General features: G+C 34.9%; 1 protein-coding gene across 1 annotated transcript in view; it reads right to left on the bottom strand.

Annotated features, from left to right (window-relative positions):
- The window catches only part of otogl (otogelin-like), a 224402-nt gene that overhangs the window by 106850 nt on the left and 98643 nt on the right, over positions 1-18909 (bottom strand). The window contains exons 23-29 of the mRNA XM_051930831.1: positions 15801-15947; positions 11859-11978; positions 9371-9487; positions 6624-6780; positions 4867-4893; positions 3957-4124; positions 1423-1701 (exon numbers count right to left, since the gene is read on the bottom strand). Coding sequence (XP_051786791.1) covers positions 1423-1701; positions 3957-4124; positions 4867-4893; positions 6624-6780; positions 9371-9487; positions 11859-11978; positions 15801-15947 — 1015 coding nt within the window. The remainder of the gene's footprint in view (positions 1-1422; positions 1702-3956; positions 4125-4866; positions 4894-6623; positions 6781-9370; positions 9488-11858; positions 11979-15800; positions 15948-18909) is intronic.

The following is an 18909-nucleotide window of genomic DNA, read 5'->3' as shown; positions in this document are numbered from 1 at the left end:
GGGAAGCAATCAAAAAAAAAATCTTAATCTTTCAAAACTTCTGCTTTCAAAAGAATAAACAATACTGTGAATAAATAATACTTAAACTAAAATTAGGAATTTAAGCACATCATTAGACATGTTTCTCTTTTTGGATGGTGTGGGTTTTAATTCCTGCCCCTTCACTATCTGTGTATAATTTGCATGCCATCTGTCTTATTAGTCTGGAATTAGCAAAATTAATAAATGTATAGTTTTCTTATTTGTGACTTTTTGAAGTTTTAGAACTGAAAATTTCATAACCTGTACTGTATTGTCCTAAATACAAGGAATGGCATGGGTTATTGTGTCTGATTGAAATTAAAAACTAAAAAGATTTTATTAAATGATAATGGTAATTGAATAAACTGATAAAGATATTCAATTCAGTGCACTTTTGATATGTATAATTGAATTGCAGTCCATTCAGTTACTGTGTTAATTGAACGTGGTCCACTGAGAGTTATAATTAATTAAAAAGAAGCACAATACTAACAAAGTTAATGGATATCTCCAACTGCTGTGAAGACTGCCAGTTTCCTTGCTAATTTATTAAATTAAGGAAATATTTCTCTATGTTTACACTTAAATACATATTTATATACCGGTAGTTTAAAATAAAGAATGAATTGTAAATTTTCATTTTGGACATCAAACAATTATTTTAAATAAGCTTTGGTAATGGGGGAATTGGTCATTGGCCATTAGACATGTATAGATTAGATTAAATGGTGACTTTACATTGTCTGTAGGCGAGGCTGTGACAGAATGACGCCCCTCAAGGGCAAGCTTCCACCTTACATACCATGGTGCTGATTTAGCTTCTGGCTTCACATAACTGTTTTCAGTTGGTTCAGGAAATTGACAGCAGCTTGAGTCTAATAGTGATTATTTATATTTTCAGTCAAAGCTAATTCCTTTATTGTAACATAAAAATAACATTCTCAAATATCCAATTAAGGGTCATGGGGAACAGAACCTTTCATAGCACCACTGGGTGTGAGGCCATCTTGGGACCTACCTATGCATCTACGTACAAGTCTTGCAAATGTAAGTTCATTTTCATTTTAAAATTTTCCCTAACAAGGGAATGTTTGTAGAAAAACTAAAGTAAGGACAAAGTCCACAGAGACAAGGGGAAACCATGCAAATTTCAAATGATCAGAAATGAGATTCTAAATGCTGGGTATGTAAAGTAGCAACACTAACCTTAGTGTCATAATGCCATTTGCAAAAATATACACATTATAATAAATGCAATCTTTTTTAATACAATGGCATCAGAATATACTTCAATAGCACACCACCTTTATTTTAGATAACCGCAGCAAACATTTAAGTTGCAGATTAGGCAGTTTACAGACACAAAAAAACAAAACAAATGACAGAAGAATGGCAGCCTACCTTCAATTGTGAAGCTGCTGATATGTTTAAACTCCTCTGTATTGTCATACATCACTGCTCTAACAAGAAATCTCGTTAGTGTAACAAAAAATCCCTTTTGGTTATACAACTCGAAGGAACTGTAGCCTGGCATCCACAGGCCCTGGTGGTGCAAGAAGGTGGCCTCTTTTCTAAAATCTTCATTAGCACTCCATTGTTCCAGCCTCAAAGAACCATCTTCAGAAGCACAAAGAAAGTAATTTGGCCTCTCTGCTGATTCAAAGGACACAACTGGCAACCCTGTTAGCATGAAGAAAAATTGTAATTGCTTCAGATACTGCTACTGCAAAAATGTACATTTATAATTCTTACTAGTGATTAAAGTCAGTCTGGGAAGCCCAATTACTGGACTTTGGAAAGTAGGCAGTTGGGCCAGTTATAGAATTATATGGGCATGGCTTTGGTCTGTATTAGAAGAAATCTTGACCAATGTAGGTTAATAAATAAAATTTACAATGAAAAAAAATGCAATCCATGTGATAGACAATGGAGGTAATATGTTTTATAACATTTAGAATAAAAACAGAAAAAATATTATTCAATGTAATTTCACAAAACCAAGTTTTCATGGCTGTGAAAAAGAACAGAGAAATATCTATTCTAGTTTACAAATGCAATATATATAATGGCATTAACATATTTTTGATTATACAGCACTTTCCACTGGAAACATTTTTATTGTTTTTATTATTCTTAAGTGTATATCCTTCTACTTGCACTAATAATAATAATAATAATTCTTTGCATTTATATAGTGCTTTTCTCACTACTCAAAGCGCTTTAATAATACCTGTCTAATGTTTTCCTCCCATCTGTGATGGATTAGAGAAATTCAAGTCTTCTACTTAAATCTGATACTGATCCTCATGTGCAGTAATAGATACGGAAACTGACATTTGACCTGATCAGTTGCTCAGACTGTTAGGAAGCAGAGTGCCATTCAGTCTGTAGGCTTAAGTCTATTTACCAGAAATACTGAATACCACATATCTGATATCTTTCATTATTATGTCACTGATTGACATAGTAATAAAAATGGTTTTAACATTTTTACATCAGAATCCTTCATTATAAGCAAAACAAAATAACATTAAAAGATCTGACAAAGTCTCAATAGTATAAACAAATATAATAGTATCTTCTGAGTAAATAGAGCTATCAAGGTAAATTGAGAGATACATATCTGTTCTGTACATCTGATCTAAATCCATGCATTACATACATCTATTAAAACCAAATTGCTCATTAGGCATATGTTCAAAATTATGCTGCCAAATGTTTACAAGAAAAAGTCAGTCCCATATTACTGTTTAACAGAAACTGTACATAGGAAAATCACCTACATTAGCAGCATACATTAAATGAATCTCAAATATATATTATTCTGAACACATTAGGAGAATAGTGATCAGTGCACTACTGTAAGTTGAGGTGAATGGCATGTTTTCTTTGAAACTCTTACTTTTGCATGTATTTAACAGCAACACTCAAAAACTACAGCACAGCTTATGGTTACTTATACAAATAGATTAGGAGGTTTTGTAATATTTGAATGCATTATTTGGATGTGCTTAAACATACCTCACAAAACTAGTTCAGGAAGACTAACACTGAAAGTGTTAGTTCACCTTTACTTATTTGTGTTTACACAGTATGTATTTGTTGATTTCTTTAAATTGTTCTACATCAATGTTAACATCACAGCTTTGTCAAGAAGAATGAAAGTTAATGACTAAACTTTGGTTCAAAAATAATTTGCATTTGAATTTTACAGTACTGCGGTGGGTTGGCACCCTGCCCAGGATTGGTTCCCTGCCTTGTGCCCTGTGTTAGCTGGGATTGGCTCCAGCAGACCCCCGTGACCCTGTGTTCGGATTCAGCGGGTTGGGAAATGGATGGATGGATGGATGGATTTTACAGTATAATGTTAAACCTATGAATAGTTTGGCACTATTTTGGTTTAAATTAATGAATTTATGAAGTGCATTACATAGATTATCAGTTGTGCTTTAAATAATCTTGTATTTTACTCTTGGTTAATTTGTAAGACACCTTGTAATGTGTGCTTTGTGCAACAGTGTCAACTTTCATCTTAACTAACTAAATGAGCAGACTGAACATAGAGACCGCAACACACATAAAAATCTCAACTTTTTCTCTGAGTTGATCATCATTTATATGTAAAGATTAACGAGTTACTAATTTGAATTGTACATTTTTAATCGATTTATTGACTAACATGAACATTTTCAGGATGTACTTCACTACTTGTCCACCCTCAATGAGAAAAGTGAGAATATTTAAAAAATAAGTTGTCAAGCCACATCCATAGTTGTGTAATTAATTTAAATGAAGGTTTATTACAAAAACAATTAACTGTTTATTGGTTTTATTCATTAACATCTATAGTTTAATGCTTTGTATTTAGTATTACCATACCTGGAGATAAAATATAAACAAATAAACAAAAAAATGAAGAACTTAAAAGATCTTACTTGAAAATCTGTCCTTATAAAGTCCAGCTATTATCATAAAATTAAAAAGAACTTTTCCTTCTGCACTGATCTTTGGCAATGGAAAAACTTCTCCACTTGTTATATTAGCACCAAAAACAGTGTCATTGTAGGCAGAGTTAAACAGTATGTAAGGTCCTTCACCTAGTTCTGTAAAAGAAAGTGCGAGTGTTACAGTATCTATCCTACCGTCCATTTACTTAACTAATTCTAAGGAGAGCTTGCACATGCAAATACACACATACATGCAGACTGACTTACACCAAATCAATTCTGAGTCACAAATTTATGTAACACAAATATTTGGAAGTATATACCATATGAAAAATCTACCTTTTGTCACACTGTAACTGTTTACCTTGCTCAAATCTTATAGTGCTAAAAAATATATTAAAAAATGTTTTTAAGTAACAAGATTATAATTCAAAAATGCACTAAAAATATTTTTTTTCCTTGTGCTATGATTTTGTTGGTCATATGTGACTAAAAATAAACTTGTGGGGTGCTCATAAAAGAATTGATTTAATTCAATTAAAATGCATAGATTAGTTAAAGTAATGCGGTGGGTTGGCACCCTGCCTGGGATTGGTTCCTGCCTTGTGCCCAGTGTTGGCTGGGATTGGCTCCAGCAGACCCCCGTGACCCTGTGATCGGATTCAGCGGGTTGGATAATGGATGGATGGATAGTTAAAGTAAAATTTCTCTCCAGCTTAACTATGGAAAGAAAATGACACATCATATAAAAGCTGATTAAAGCATATAGGATAATGGTTATAATTGGAGAAATGGATCGATAACATGATGAAATGAGGCTATATTGTATGTCTTCAGTTGTTTCATAGCTACCTGCTTACAGCACTAAATAATACTTGTATAGAATATGTACACATACCTCGATTGTAGTATTCACAATCATATGCTGAAAATATAAAACAAATTGAAAATGCTATTAACACATTAAGGCTCATTTAAGTCTGTTGTGGTACATTGTTTGAATTACAAATGCAAAAAGAGAGAAAGCACATGGGTGAAAACAAAGATAAGTTTTCTGAAGGTTACTAGAATATTGAGCCTTGAAATAAAGTAACAAATTATATGAAATAGTAACATAACTATACCATCTATACTGAGTTTTGAGATGGAAAAAAGCATGCATCGTTTGCCTCTATGTCCAGTCACTATTCAGGGAGTGGATGTGGATGTGGTGCACTGCTACAAGTACTTGAGGGTCCATATCAATAACAGGCTGAACTGGTCTAGTAACACAGTGAAACTATCTAAGAAAGTGCAGGGCAGACTCTTTTTCTTGGGAGACTGATATCTTTTAATGTGGGTAGTCATATTCTTTACCAGTGTGACTTCTGATGCCATGGTGTACTGGGACAATAACAGCACTTTAAGAGAGGCCAGCTGAATCTACAAACTGATTAATAAGATAAGCTCAGTTATTGGACACATTCTGTCCCTGATGAGATAGTTATGGAAAGGAGAGTGAAAAATAAATTGATAGCCATTATTGAGTACTTACAACAATACAAAGTATTCAGCAGAACTATATCAAAAATGGTACTGGGACTGCTTCATACCTACGGTAATAGGCTTTTATAATGCCTTTATAATGCCTCACTGTGACTGGTCTCTTATCATTAGGACAGTCAGAAGTTATCATCTTTTTGATAACTCTTGTGTGTGTTTGTGGGGGTTGTTGCTGTTGTTATAATAATTCTATATTTCTAGAGCTCACATTTATCTTATCACAGTTATATTATCCAGAGATCTTGACAATACATTGTTCTTTTCTCTCTTGTTAAATTAACCCTAGCCTGAATGAATCTATTATTTTTTTACATTTAAAATTTCTCATTTAAAGATTTACTAATGTTCATTCTTGTCCTAGAGTGTGTATATAAACATAGGGAACTTCAGTCTCTGTATTACATCTTGCCTGAAGAAGGGACCTGAGTTGCCTCGAAAGCTTGCATATTGTAATCTTTTTAGTTAGCCAATAAAAGGTGTCATTTTGCTTGGCTTTTCTCTAGAGCTCACATGAAAGCTATATTTCTCTTGAGAAAAAGTTCATATGACTAACTTACTTACTATCTATCTCTCTATCTAACTATCTATGATTCACACGGCTACACTGCATCTCAAATGCTCTGGTAAATTATCTCCTACCTGAACAATATTAAGTTGTGGGAATGAAAGAGTAAACAATTTGTGCAAAGTGTTAAATAAGGAAACACTTTCCTTTTGCCTTATTTCACTATATGTAACACATAATGAAAAAAGTTACTTTTGTTTTTCTGGCAGAAGAATATTAAAAATCTGAAGAAATGGCTTTTAAAGGTCTTCAGTACACAGTCCAGGTAAATAAAATTCAATCACAAATAAACTTTATAAATGAATATAAAATAAAAAAAATAAATGTATGCCTTAAATAAATGAGGTAATCACTTAACTTATTTTTTCCTTCAAATATAATATTTTTATTGACATGACAGCTACATTTTTGGAATATAACCAGGAATTAGTACAAGATATATTAACAATCATGGTGGTCTCTAAAGCTTACACATTTTCTGAACAAACAGTGAGCATCAAGGTGATTCAGTGAAATAGCAGTTAAAGATAATCATCCCTGCAACTTACAGCAGACAGAAGGAGATCTCCAGTTTACTGCTACTCCAAGTTGGCAACATTTGTGAGCATACGCTGCTATACTTGTACAGAGACATTCACAGTCCCCACCACGGTTACAATTGCAAGTATCAGTCAGGCAATTTTTATAGAACCAAGTCACATCAACCTAGAAAAGAATGGTTTAAAAAATGATCATTATGCACATATCTTTTCTTTTTATTAGTCAAAGAAATTGTCTATACCCAGTATTTCAAGGAGTGCAGAAATTTTTCAGTCATAATACACACACCTTATTCTCGTACACACCTAATCCAATTCATAGGCACAAAGGTACACATTCTATCCTAACAGCACTGAGCACAAGGAAGGAAACAGCCCAAAACTGAGTGTCAGCCCATCTCAGGTTAAACAAATGTGTACAGTCATACTTGGGTCTAGTTTGAAATTGCCATTTACCCTGAACTGCACATACTGTATTTGGGAATGTGGGAGGAAAACCCAAGCAAACCCAGGGAGAATGTGCAAACTTCACAAAGACAAAAACTAGGCATGTGATTTGAGTTCAGGGCACTTTGTCTGTAACAGCAAAAGTGTTAACCACTGTGTCTAAATCTTAATATATTATTTTTAATCTAAATTTTTTCATACTAAAACGACAATGGAAATATAGACATTAAAAACAACAGAAAGTGTAACAGAGTGGTTTATTGGCACAAGGATGACACCTACTGTTTATAATTATTTATAAATTGTAGAATTTTGTGTGTTCTTCAGTAATTACTGTATATGCTAAATATCAATGAAATCACATTACAAAATAGATTGCATAATCTCATGTAAAGGCTAGTGCAGATTAAATAGATCTAAAAGAGTTTCTTTTTATATCAGTAAGCAGTATGAAAAGAAAAAGAAAACACAGATGTATTCATTGCCAAAGTGGTAAAAAACATATGCATAAATTGCTTTTAAACCATATTCATTAAGCCTAATTTTATTGACCTCCCTATAATACCTAATTGCATCAACTATTGAGTCCAAAGGTGGGGCAGTTTTTTTGGGTATAGTTTCTTTCACCATGAAATGGCTCTGTATTTATTTATCTGACTTCTAGATTCACTTATTTCCTAATTTCAGTGTTTATTTTTCAGCTTCAGGTGCAAGGCAGAAAAAAACCCAAAATGAGACACTGGTAAATTGCTGGACATCCTTCCACACATCCACACTAATGTGAGATCAATATTGAGCGATCAGTTATTTAAATATATATGTATAGACATACGCAGGGAAAAACAGTTCAAACTACTCACATATACAGTTAGCTGGAGAGCTGCAATTGATATGCAGTCTATTGTTTTTAATATTAAATAGTGAACCACGTGTTTATCCAATGACTTTATTTATTGGAGAAAGTTTCCTATAAAAAAGGCATCCAGCAGTTTTTTTAAGGCAAAGCATTTAACTTGTTGATTGTTTCTGGAAATATGTCCAAACCATTAGGATCAAAGATCTTGCATTTTGTAGAACATTACTGTTTTTTTTGATATATGCCTATTAATTATTTGCCATTCTCTCTTAAAGATTCAGGTATAACCTAAAGAAAACCTAAAGAAAAAAACTACTCAACCCAAAGTAATTCTTACACTGTATTTTCATGTCCACTAAAACACAGTTATATATATTGTTTCACATTTCTCAAAACTGTTTGTTTTCTGTAACAGTTGTGTGTTCTAATTTTCTAATTTTGTAGGTAGATGTTCACACACAATTCTGCTCTTACTTCTTTTTCATATGAACATATAATATTTATGCCAGACTTTTTATTGGCTAACTTAGAATCTTTACCAGTTTTTAGTGATCAAAACAATATAGAAGCTGCAGAGACCATTCATTAGCTTCTTTGATGAGTTGATAAAAAAACTTCCAGATTAACTTTCATGTAGCACTACAATCTCTCTATGACACATGCTTTTCATTATTTTTGAATATTTCAATATGAATTTAACACACTATATTCTAATTGGCATATTTGTGACATTTTTATCAGTGAATGTGGTGGAGTAATAGATATTAAAAGGGAAGGTCTACAGAACGACAGTGAGACCAGCAATGTTATATGGACTGGAGATGGTGGCAATGACCTAAAAACAGGAGATAAAGCTGAAGGTGGCAGAGTTAAAGATTTTAAGATTTGCATTGGCTGTGACGAGGATGGACAGGATTAGGAATGAATACATTAGAGGGTCAGCTCAAGTTGGATGGTTTTGAGACAAAGTCAGAGAAGCGAGATTGCATTGGTTTGGAAATGTGTAGAGGAAAGATGCTGGGTATATTGGGAAAAGGATACTAAGGGTAAAACTGCTAGATAAGAGGAAAAGAGGAAGGTCTCAGAGAATGTTAATGGATGTGGTGACAGAAGACATGCAGGTGGTGGGTGTAACAGAGCAAGATGCAGAGGACAGAAAGATATGGAAGAAGATGATCCGCTGTGGTGACCCGTAACGGGAGCAGCCAAAACAAGAAGAAGAAGAAGAAGAAGTTATTCCCTTACCACTTTATGCTATTATGACTAATCATTCAAAAGTTTCTCCATGTGTTTGTTATATATATATATATAGGTCATAAAATATAATTATTAATTTCACAAATTTTAAATTACACATATTAAATTAAAACATATTTTATATTGAATATTTTAGAAAGAAATTTGTTTTAGTTTGAATCTTTCACTCAGAATTATTCAGTGTTCGTGTACTTACCACATTATGACAGGGTGTAAATACATCACTGTACAGTATAGCACATTCTCTTTTAGCATATGGCTGCCTGATAAGATCACCTTCACATGGCCTCTTCACTACAAAGTCACTTTCACACTATGGGATAAAAATACCTTTATGTATTATTTATGTATACATTTATATATTATTATATATTTTTTGAAAGTGGGTCATAGCCTCATCCTGTAATGAACTTGCTTCACATTCTGGGTTCTACCCTTTGCCCAGTGTCATTACAATAAGCTTGCTTCCTTTTTTATCTGTAAAGTTTAGGAAATGGATGGTTCACAAAATTGTTTTTGTTGTAGGCATTTGTTAGTCAGTCAGTCAGTCATTGTCCAACCCACTATATCCTAACACAGAGTCTTGGGGGTCTGCTGGAGCCAATCCCAGGGCAGGAAACAAACTCCAGGCAGAGCGCCAGCCCACCGCAGGGCGCCCATACACACACCAAGCACACACTAGGGACAATGAAGAATTGCCAGTGCACCTAACCTGCATGTCTTTGGAGTGTGGGAGGAAACGGGAGCACCAGAGGAAACCCACACAGACACAGGGAGAACATGCAAAGTCCACGCAGGGAGGACCCGGGAAGCGAACCCAGGTCTCCTTACTGTGAGGCAGCAGCGTTACCACTGCACCACCCCCATTTGTTAGTTTGTAACATTTTACATGGTTCATTTATTATTTTCTGTGTTAATGACTAGAGAAACCTTAAACTACAGTACCTGGTTCTCAGTTCTGCTTCTAGCTTTATTATTTTGTTTTATGTACATGCTTATTAATTGTGTTGTATTTCAACATCACCTTTCTAACCATCAATGCAATAGTTTCTTTAGATGTCTAAGGATCATGACATTTATTAAGACGTTCTGCAAGAAAGGAGCTTGCAAATTTAACTTTTTTTGATATCTGTATAATGCCACATTCTGTTGGAAATTTTGCATCCATTGATCTACTTGCTGAAGCAACCATATCACATACTGCATCCTGGGAAGGTGAAACTTTATACTACAAACAATGGGCACAAGACAAGGAAACCTTTGACGAAATGTCAGTCAATTGCAGAACACATTCTGTCACACATGCATGCAGGCTTACTGCAGAAATGGCTAACTTTGAGCAGTCAAATCACATAACATCATCTTTGAAATTCTGTAGGAAATACTTGGAAGAAGCACTGTGGTCATGGGAAGAGCATGGAAACTAAGAAAATGTGCATAGCCCAGGCGTTTAATACAGGTCAACAAAGATGCTCATTTTAAAGTAAGAAAATTTCACCAATGAAACTACCATATCAATTATTGTTGATTTTTTTGCATCCATTTGTCAATTTTCAAAAGATAAGCAATCATACAAAACAATCACTATACATTTAATCCAAATCAATTTTAGTCTGCCGCAGTGCACATTCACACACACGTCCAAGATACTCATGAAGGGAAAAATTTGAATCAGCAGTTACCATAAGGGTGTCAAGGAAATGCCATTCTGCCCAGAGAAAAACTCATGAAGACATGGAAAAATGTGCAAACTCCACAGAGGCAGTGTTGGGGTGGGGAAATCAACCCCAGACAATGGGCCTGTGAGGCAACTTATTGTTCCCCTTTCGAAATGACTGAAGTTATGCTTAATAAGAAAAAAACTCTTGAGTCATTCCATTTCACATAAATCTTTTTTTTATTGTTGAAATGGAGTTCAAGTATCTCAAAAGTCTTGAGAGTAAGACTGATAATATTCAATTATGATATATACAGTAGTTCTAGTCAGCAGTGTGTTAGAGAACTTAATTTTCATGAACATGTCTGCAAATGTTATTTTATAGTAAGTTGTTTCTTTGCTGAAATACTGTCAAAAATAAAATTAGCCCAGATGATTGACTTAAATGTGTACAGAGTATTTGGCTTAGGAATCTCTAAAGTAGACATAACATGTATGGTCCACCATCTGTTGGAATGCATTTTATTATGGATGTGCTAAAAATATTAAATTCTTCTACATTCCAGCAAATGGCAAACCACAGACATTGGCACATTTTCAATTCCTTTAAATATTCAGGATGCAAAAAAAAAAAAAAAACAGCAAAAAATAATGTATTGGATATATCAATGATATTTCACAAAACAAAATAATGTAGTACTTTATTCTATTGATTCCCCCTTCATTAATTTACACCAGTGTTTAGCAGAAATACAAAGGAATTCTTTACATTTTAATATAGTGTAACTGTTATTATTTGTATATGGTTAGGGTACAACAGATAAGGGAAAATGTATCTGACTTGTATATCAAAAGATTGTCAGTTCAGCTTTAACCTCTGACACACTCCTTCTGAACTCCAACTGTACAAAAAGAAAGGTTGATAAATAATTGTAATCTATGCTAATTTTGAAAATTCTCCTAGGTAAAAGTACCAAACAGATATGCAATAATATTAATTAATATTACGTAAAAACATGAAACATACCTGTCCAAGGGCCCAGCTGTCTCCAAATGCTTGAGCATTGCTTACCTCAATGTTACTTGATGTTGTCATATCATTTACAGTAATTTTATCAAAGTTACCACACATTCCTGTTAGCTGGCCCTATGGAAAGAAATTCCAATAGTAGAAATTGTTTTTAATATTTGTGTTTACTTTTATTATTGTCTACCATTATTGGAAAGATCTGCCCAGGGGATTGAGCCAGAACTCAGGGAGATAGTGTTGGACCCAATATACGTAAAGAACAACATATATGCAAAATGGAGGAACATACTGCACGTGAGAGGAAAACTTTGCTACAAGCTAGCATGAACAGCAAGGTAGTAGATTGCAAATCAAATCATGTCACACAGGCAAAATAAAAACCCCACCATAATACTGTATTGATGACACGTTACCAGGAGGTACAATCTCCTAGATATCGAGGACAAACCCCCTTAGCTTCATATTAAAACTTTATGGAAGAGTCACAAAACATTTAAGGTTGCTTGATACAAAGTCTAGTGATCAAGGTGTAATACTTCGGGGGCCTCATGCATAACGCCGTGCGTAGAATTCACACTATAACATGGCGTACAGACAAAAGCGGAAATGTTCGTACGCACAAAAAAATCCAGATGCATAAATCTGTGCGAACGCTAACTTCCATGTTCTTCCGCTACATAAATCCCAGTCAGCGTGAAAAGTAACGGACGTGCATGCACCTTCTGTCCCACCCCAACTCCTCCCAGAATTAAAACTGTGAATATGCAAATCAATATAAATAGCCCTTAAGCTCAGCCTTCTGTGAAAAGACAATGGCAAAAGCACGGGGGAAAATATAAGAATTTCAGCGAATACCAAGTGGAGGCAAGGAAAAACTTACTAATTGTTGGATTAAACAGTGGTATAATCAACAAAAGGAAGTTGATGGAGTGACAGAGTGTCGGAGAAACTCAAAAGCTCAAGTTCACAAAGTCGCACAGTGCCCGAAATAAAAAAGAAGTTGTCAGATATCAAAGTTGCTGTGAAAAGGCAAGTCGTAGCCTACCGTCTGAGTGTCATATGAAAGCTTATTAGGGTACAGAGAAAAAAAATATTCACACAGTGGGGAAAAAGCACGAAATGTCAACTTTAATCTTGAAATTTCCACTTTAATCACGTAGTTTATTTTGTCATTAAAGTAAAACATCATAAACTTCATCTTAAAATCATTTAATTTACTAGTTTCTCAAATCCCATCGTAACTAAAGTAGCATATTACATGCTTTGTTTTGTATTTGATCTTCTATGTGCTCTATGTGTGTGAATCACTACGTGTTTCTTAAACGGGTTTTCTCTTCCTCCGACAGGACACAGAATCCATTACATTTGTGATATTACAGCTCTCTGAATAATTAAAATACGGAGATGTATACCTGATATCATTTTCATGATGATAGGAGTTAAAGCATGTTATTAAACATGTGAACACGGTGGCGCAGTGATTGTTCCTGCCTCATGCAAGATGCTTGCTGCGCCATGTGCGACCTTCAATGAAATAATTTATTGCAGCAGTACTGTCTCTTTCAAATATACTAACCCCCAATTCCTGTCCTTACTTTTCTTTCTCCAAATACCCAATCGCCACACAATCAGCTCTGTAATAGACATTAAGTCATCTGTAAGCTTAGAATGTTGATTCTTCAAAACTTTTAAGGAACATTGAAATATCTTCGTAGTACGTGTTTAATTATTCTATCCATCCATCCTTCCAGTGTTGCACCAGCCCCAGCAAGAATACAGCGCAAGGCAGGATCAATCCATGAGCGGAGCGCCAGCGGCTCGCTAGTGCTGCGGCACCGTGTCCTCACATGTTTAAGTATTAACAATATAGATTATTTAAATGATGTTAAAATTTTATCTGTATAATATAATAAACATATTTTGCTGCATTTCATCTTAAAAATGATATTGTCATCATATGTAAATACACGCGTTATAAGTGGCTCAGGTTGTGCAATATTATAATTGTAGTGCAAGTTTACAGTGAGATAATTGTTTGTAATTGTAAAAGTACAAACAGTTCTTCAAGGAGCACTTGATGGACTGATTGAGTGCATTTATAGTTCTTGGGATGAAACTGTTTCTGAACCGCAAGGAAAGGCTCTGAAGCATTTGCCGTATGAGAGCAGTTCAATAGACAGCATGGATGAGGCAGCGTGTGCTTGATGCTGTATACCGATAATTCTCTTTCCAATCATCTGCTGTAGAGTTGTGATTCCCCACTCAGATACAGTGATATAAATATTCCGAGTGGTGCAGTGAGAGTAATATGGAAAAAGATGATCCGCTGTGGCAACCCCTAACGCGAGTAGCTAAAAGAAGAAGAAGAAGGTGCAGTGAGAGTAACAATGCTAAAGCAGCTATGGTATTTAGAATAGTTTGACCATTCTGTGGACCATTATATTGTTACAATAATATACAATAATAAACAATATGTGGTTCATTTCAGTGTATTTATAAAGCCGCATCAGGGATGTAGATCTAAAAAAGAAAGGGAAACCACACTGGAACAGTACCTCTGCTTTGACGCTGGGTGCCACCAGTTTGCAAAACCAAGCAGAGAACTTGTGTACGCCAGGGTTGGAGCTACTGTGAAAATGTGCGTGGCTTTATGCCAAGTTTAGGTTTTATACATCACGATTTGAGCATGGAAACGGGCTTACGCAACATTTTTGTGTGTATGCACCGTTTATACATGAGGCCCCTGGTGTTGTGCCTGTTGGTAAGAGAACAGTCAAACAGCAGAATATTTGAGAGGATGAACCCGGACATGAACATTGGTTGAGAGAAGTAAGAGAATGCCAAAAAGACACAAACAGAATATTGTCCAAAACATTTGGTCATAAAAAATAATGCTTTAGTTTATGTCCTTTCCTCCTCCTCTATGCCCTTTACCTGTCTGAACTATGATTGCCAAGATTAATTTAGAATACCATTTTCAATCCAAAGCTGGGATGCCTAATAGAGAATTCTGTCTTTGATGATGTCACATGCAGTAGTGGTAATAGTCACATGGAAGCAATGAGAAGTCATTACCAAAAACAATGTGGCTGTGGCACTAAAACAAAACCACAAAATAGCAATGTCTGCCAGAGAAATAATGCACCAAACAGTGTCACAGTAAAGAAAGTAAAGATTAACATTCGTAACAACGCCCATTAGCTAGCAGAGAGCATTGTTACCTCATGCCTGAAGGGAATTCTAAGTGACTAAAACTTTAATCTCAGAAGAAATGGCAAAATACGTTTAAAACAACTACTTCTGCTAGAGAACAATGAACTTAGTGTTGGGAGGTGATATGGGACAAGGGACTTGGTTATTATCAGTTATTTATGGTGAGAGAGGTCATGCTATTGATATTTAATGGACTGAAGTGGGAAATATGCCAGCTGACCCTTGAGATACCCAAGATACTATTTTGCATAGCCAACACTAGGTTATTCTACTACTGTATGTTGAGCACAACTGTGATATATGCTTTATGTGTTTAACCTACTTGATATAACAGAAACATTACTAACGTTCTTTTTGTTAAATAGAGCTATAAGCAGGACTCTTCAAATCATTACCACTACAAATTGGAACAACTGAATGTTAAGATGAATCCCTCTTCTGGTATGAGGGGATAAGAAGGGCTTACTTGGTTTTGTTACATGAAGGCATATTAGTTCTAAGCATAGGATACTGATGATAAAGAATTGAGGGCCATTTGTATTTATGTAACTATAGTCTGGTGATACAAGGAGACATCCTGAGCCATAGTTAGCAAGCTTTTATTTAATTCTAGTTGTTTTATGCAGTACTGCAGTGTGAATTAAAATACTGACAACTAAATAATGAAGAGATTGTTAAGATATACTTTAAGTATAAGCACAAACGATTGTCAAAAAATATTCTCACCTTCCACTGTGGTCCAGCTTGTATGTGCACTGTAGTTTTAGTGTCCCAAAGAATAGTTATTTCTTGCTTTAGAAAATGCAGCACAGTATAATAGCCAGCTTTCCACAGCTGAAATTCGTAACCCCTTCCAATGACACTTGAAGAACTCTAAATATAAAAAGGCATTCAGAAAACAACTTAAGCACATTTGATAAGTTCCTATTCTTTTTCAAGTGGCTGATACTCTGCCAAGTTCAGCACAATAATCCTGTGGAGCAAAATGTCAGGCAAATGTGCGGTCATGAATTCTTTAGAAGTGAAGTACAACAGCCGCCTGCTTTCTACAGGCAGCTGCTGGGTGAAACCTTTTCTGTCCAAGCAGTTTAATGAGGACATTTTGCATCTTAAATAAGTTATCTGCTTTAATAAAACTATAATTATAATGTATGACATTTCGTTTTGTAATTTGGAAAAAGTATGCATTTTACTGACCAGGGCTTTAACTCTAAAAAATCAACTTTCAGTACAGTTGTGACATACACTCACTATTGTATCTTCCTGAGGTGAGGTGAGGTGAGTTTGGAGAACCCTTCAACTGAATGTTCAGTCATTCATTCATTTACTCATTCATTCATTCATTTCTAAACATATTTAATTCTACTATAGGGTCATGGGCTAGAGCCTATCCCAGCTGCATTGAAGGCAAAGGTAGGAATCAGCCACTTAAGCAATTGTTCACTTTCTCACTTCCGGTCTATAGCGTGCATGGCTGTCCAAGTCATCGGGATCCTGCTCCTTATACTTTAAGTCATTCTTACATAAGCTGGTTTCAGATAATCAGATAATTCATCTTGTTTTAGAATTCGTTTTGCTTTAGAATCTGACCTTTTATCCATTGGCACCACACTGCTTGCCATGTGTTCTAGGACAGTGGTTCTCAGGTTTAGTCCTGGTGGCTTGCTGTGGCTGCAGGGTTTTATCCCAAACAACTTTTGCTTTTTATTGGATTGCTACCTTATTTAAGCAACATGTTAATTTTTGGTGACAAAGCTGAGATTGACGATTTTTTTGTTCAAATATAGCTATCATCTGTTGTAGCATTGGAGATAATGTAGTATCTTGAGTTTTAATATTTTCATTAGCATATTGATTTTCAGTTTGCTTTTCTAGTTGTTCAGTGCAAGATATCAGACAATCAATAGAGACAGCTTACAAGGAAGAGGAGCAATATCTTGAGGAGTGGTGTACTTATAATAACCAGGACCTTAACGCCACAAAAACTAACAAGATTGTTGTGGACTTCCAGAGGTCTAGGAAAAATCGAGCATTCTGCCCTCCAAATGTATGGGGAGGAGGTAGAAATGGTGGAAAGCTTTTAATTCCTAGGTGTTTACATCATACAGGACCTTAAGTGGTAGGTAAACATCACTCACCAATTGAAGAGGGTCCAGAAAAGATTAAATATTTCTGTAGAAAGTTAAAAAAAATCATCTCCCTCATCAGTTAATGGTAAATTTCTATTCTGTCACCACGGAGAGTGTCCTGTGCTACTGCTGTATAGTGTAGTAAGCCAGCTGCACTGTGACAGATAAGAAAGAATTATATCTTATGGTGAAGATGGCTCAGTGAGTAGAGGATATTTACACTGGCCGACATTAAAAGAAGGCCAGTGGTTATATTAAAGATTCAACACATCTTGCACATTGCACCACATAGGTAGGCAGTGTGTTGTAGTGGTTAAGGCTTTAGACTTCAAGCCCTGGGATTGTGGGTTCAAAACCTGCAACTTGACACTGTGTGACCATGAAGAAATCACTTAAGCTGCCTGTACTCCAACTGAAAAACCAAAAGAAATGTAACTAATTGAATCATAAATGTTGTAAGTTGTCTTGGATAAAGGCGTCACCCAAACAGTGTTTGTTTGCCCCCCTTCCATTTGAAAAAAGATATAGGTCAATTAAAACCAAAACAAATAGATTCAGGAACAATTTCTATCCAAGAGCTCTCACCTCTGTAACCCCTCCACTACTGAAGATTAATAAAAAAGATTGACAGTTGTGTAGTATACCTTTTTTCAAATTTTATATACTTATATATGTATTTTAATTTATATATATCATTACTTTGCTGCCTTAGAGAGAGTGAAAAACAACATTTTGTTTTAATTACAGCAATAAAAATTATCTGTCGGTCGGTCGGTCGGTCGGTCAGTCGGTCGGTCGGTCTGTCTGTCTGTCTATCTATCTATCTATCCCTTGTTTACTAATGAGCACATTAGCAGGTCAGACACTGAAGTAATAACACCCTTCCAGCATTCAGTGTTTCTTCTAGTGTATACTCTACTCATCATTAATTGTTAATATTAAGATACAATTAAGGACACAAACTTCCAAGAAAATAGTGACTCAGTTGGAGAATGACAAAATAAAATTAAGTTATGGCTAACATTCAAATATTTCAAAATGTTTTATTAATGGAGGCATAATACTACTGTGGTTTTTGTAGAAGTAAATCCCCTCCCAAATTATTAAGCTAGCTGGAACAAAAATGTGTGGCCACCAATATCCCCTTAGACTGAATTTGAGAACCATTATTCTAATGTATTTTACTGACCTTGCTTGTGCCCTTTTTGCTACAAAAGGGAACGAGCTTTCCACACCATGAAAATAATGACTGATGAGTGAGAACATGTATTTAGAGATATAAAGATTTAACTTATGAAAAACAATGCAACCAACTAACTAACAAATACATCAAGAAGGCTTGGACAAAGTAGCCAGTAAGGTAAAAGTCTACCTTAGGAGAACCTCTTGAAGGAAGAAAAAAACATAAAGCCCAGAGGTATCCAGCATTCGGAAACATAATAATCAATATATATATATATATAGCATAAATCATACACTGTGAAGATGAATTCCACTCATGATATCATTTGCACAATTCATATGACAGCTAGCGCAGCTAGCAGTATACAATTATTTAAATTGTAAAAACACAAAAGTGACTCTGGAAAAAATTATCATTGAGCTATAAATGCAAGTTACACAGCATTGTATGTATTTATGACAAAACAAAACATAACACATATAGTCATCACAATATACAGTATATGAAACACAATTTATGTTTA

The sequence above is a fragment of the Erpetoichthys calabaricus genome, chromosome 1 (assembly GCF_900747795.2).
Source record: "Erpetoichthys calabaricus chromosome 1, fErpCal1.3, whole genome shotgun sequence".
Taxonomy (NCBI): Eukaryota; Metazoa; Chordata; class Cladistia; order Polypteriformes; family Polypteridae; genus Erpetoichthys; species Erpetoichthys calabaricus.
Note: the sequence above shows the minus strand (reverse complement) of the source record. Positions and strands in the feature narration are given on the sequence as shown.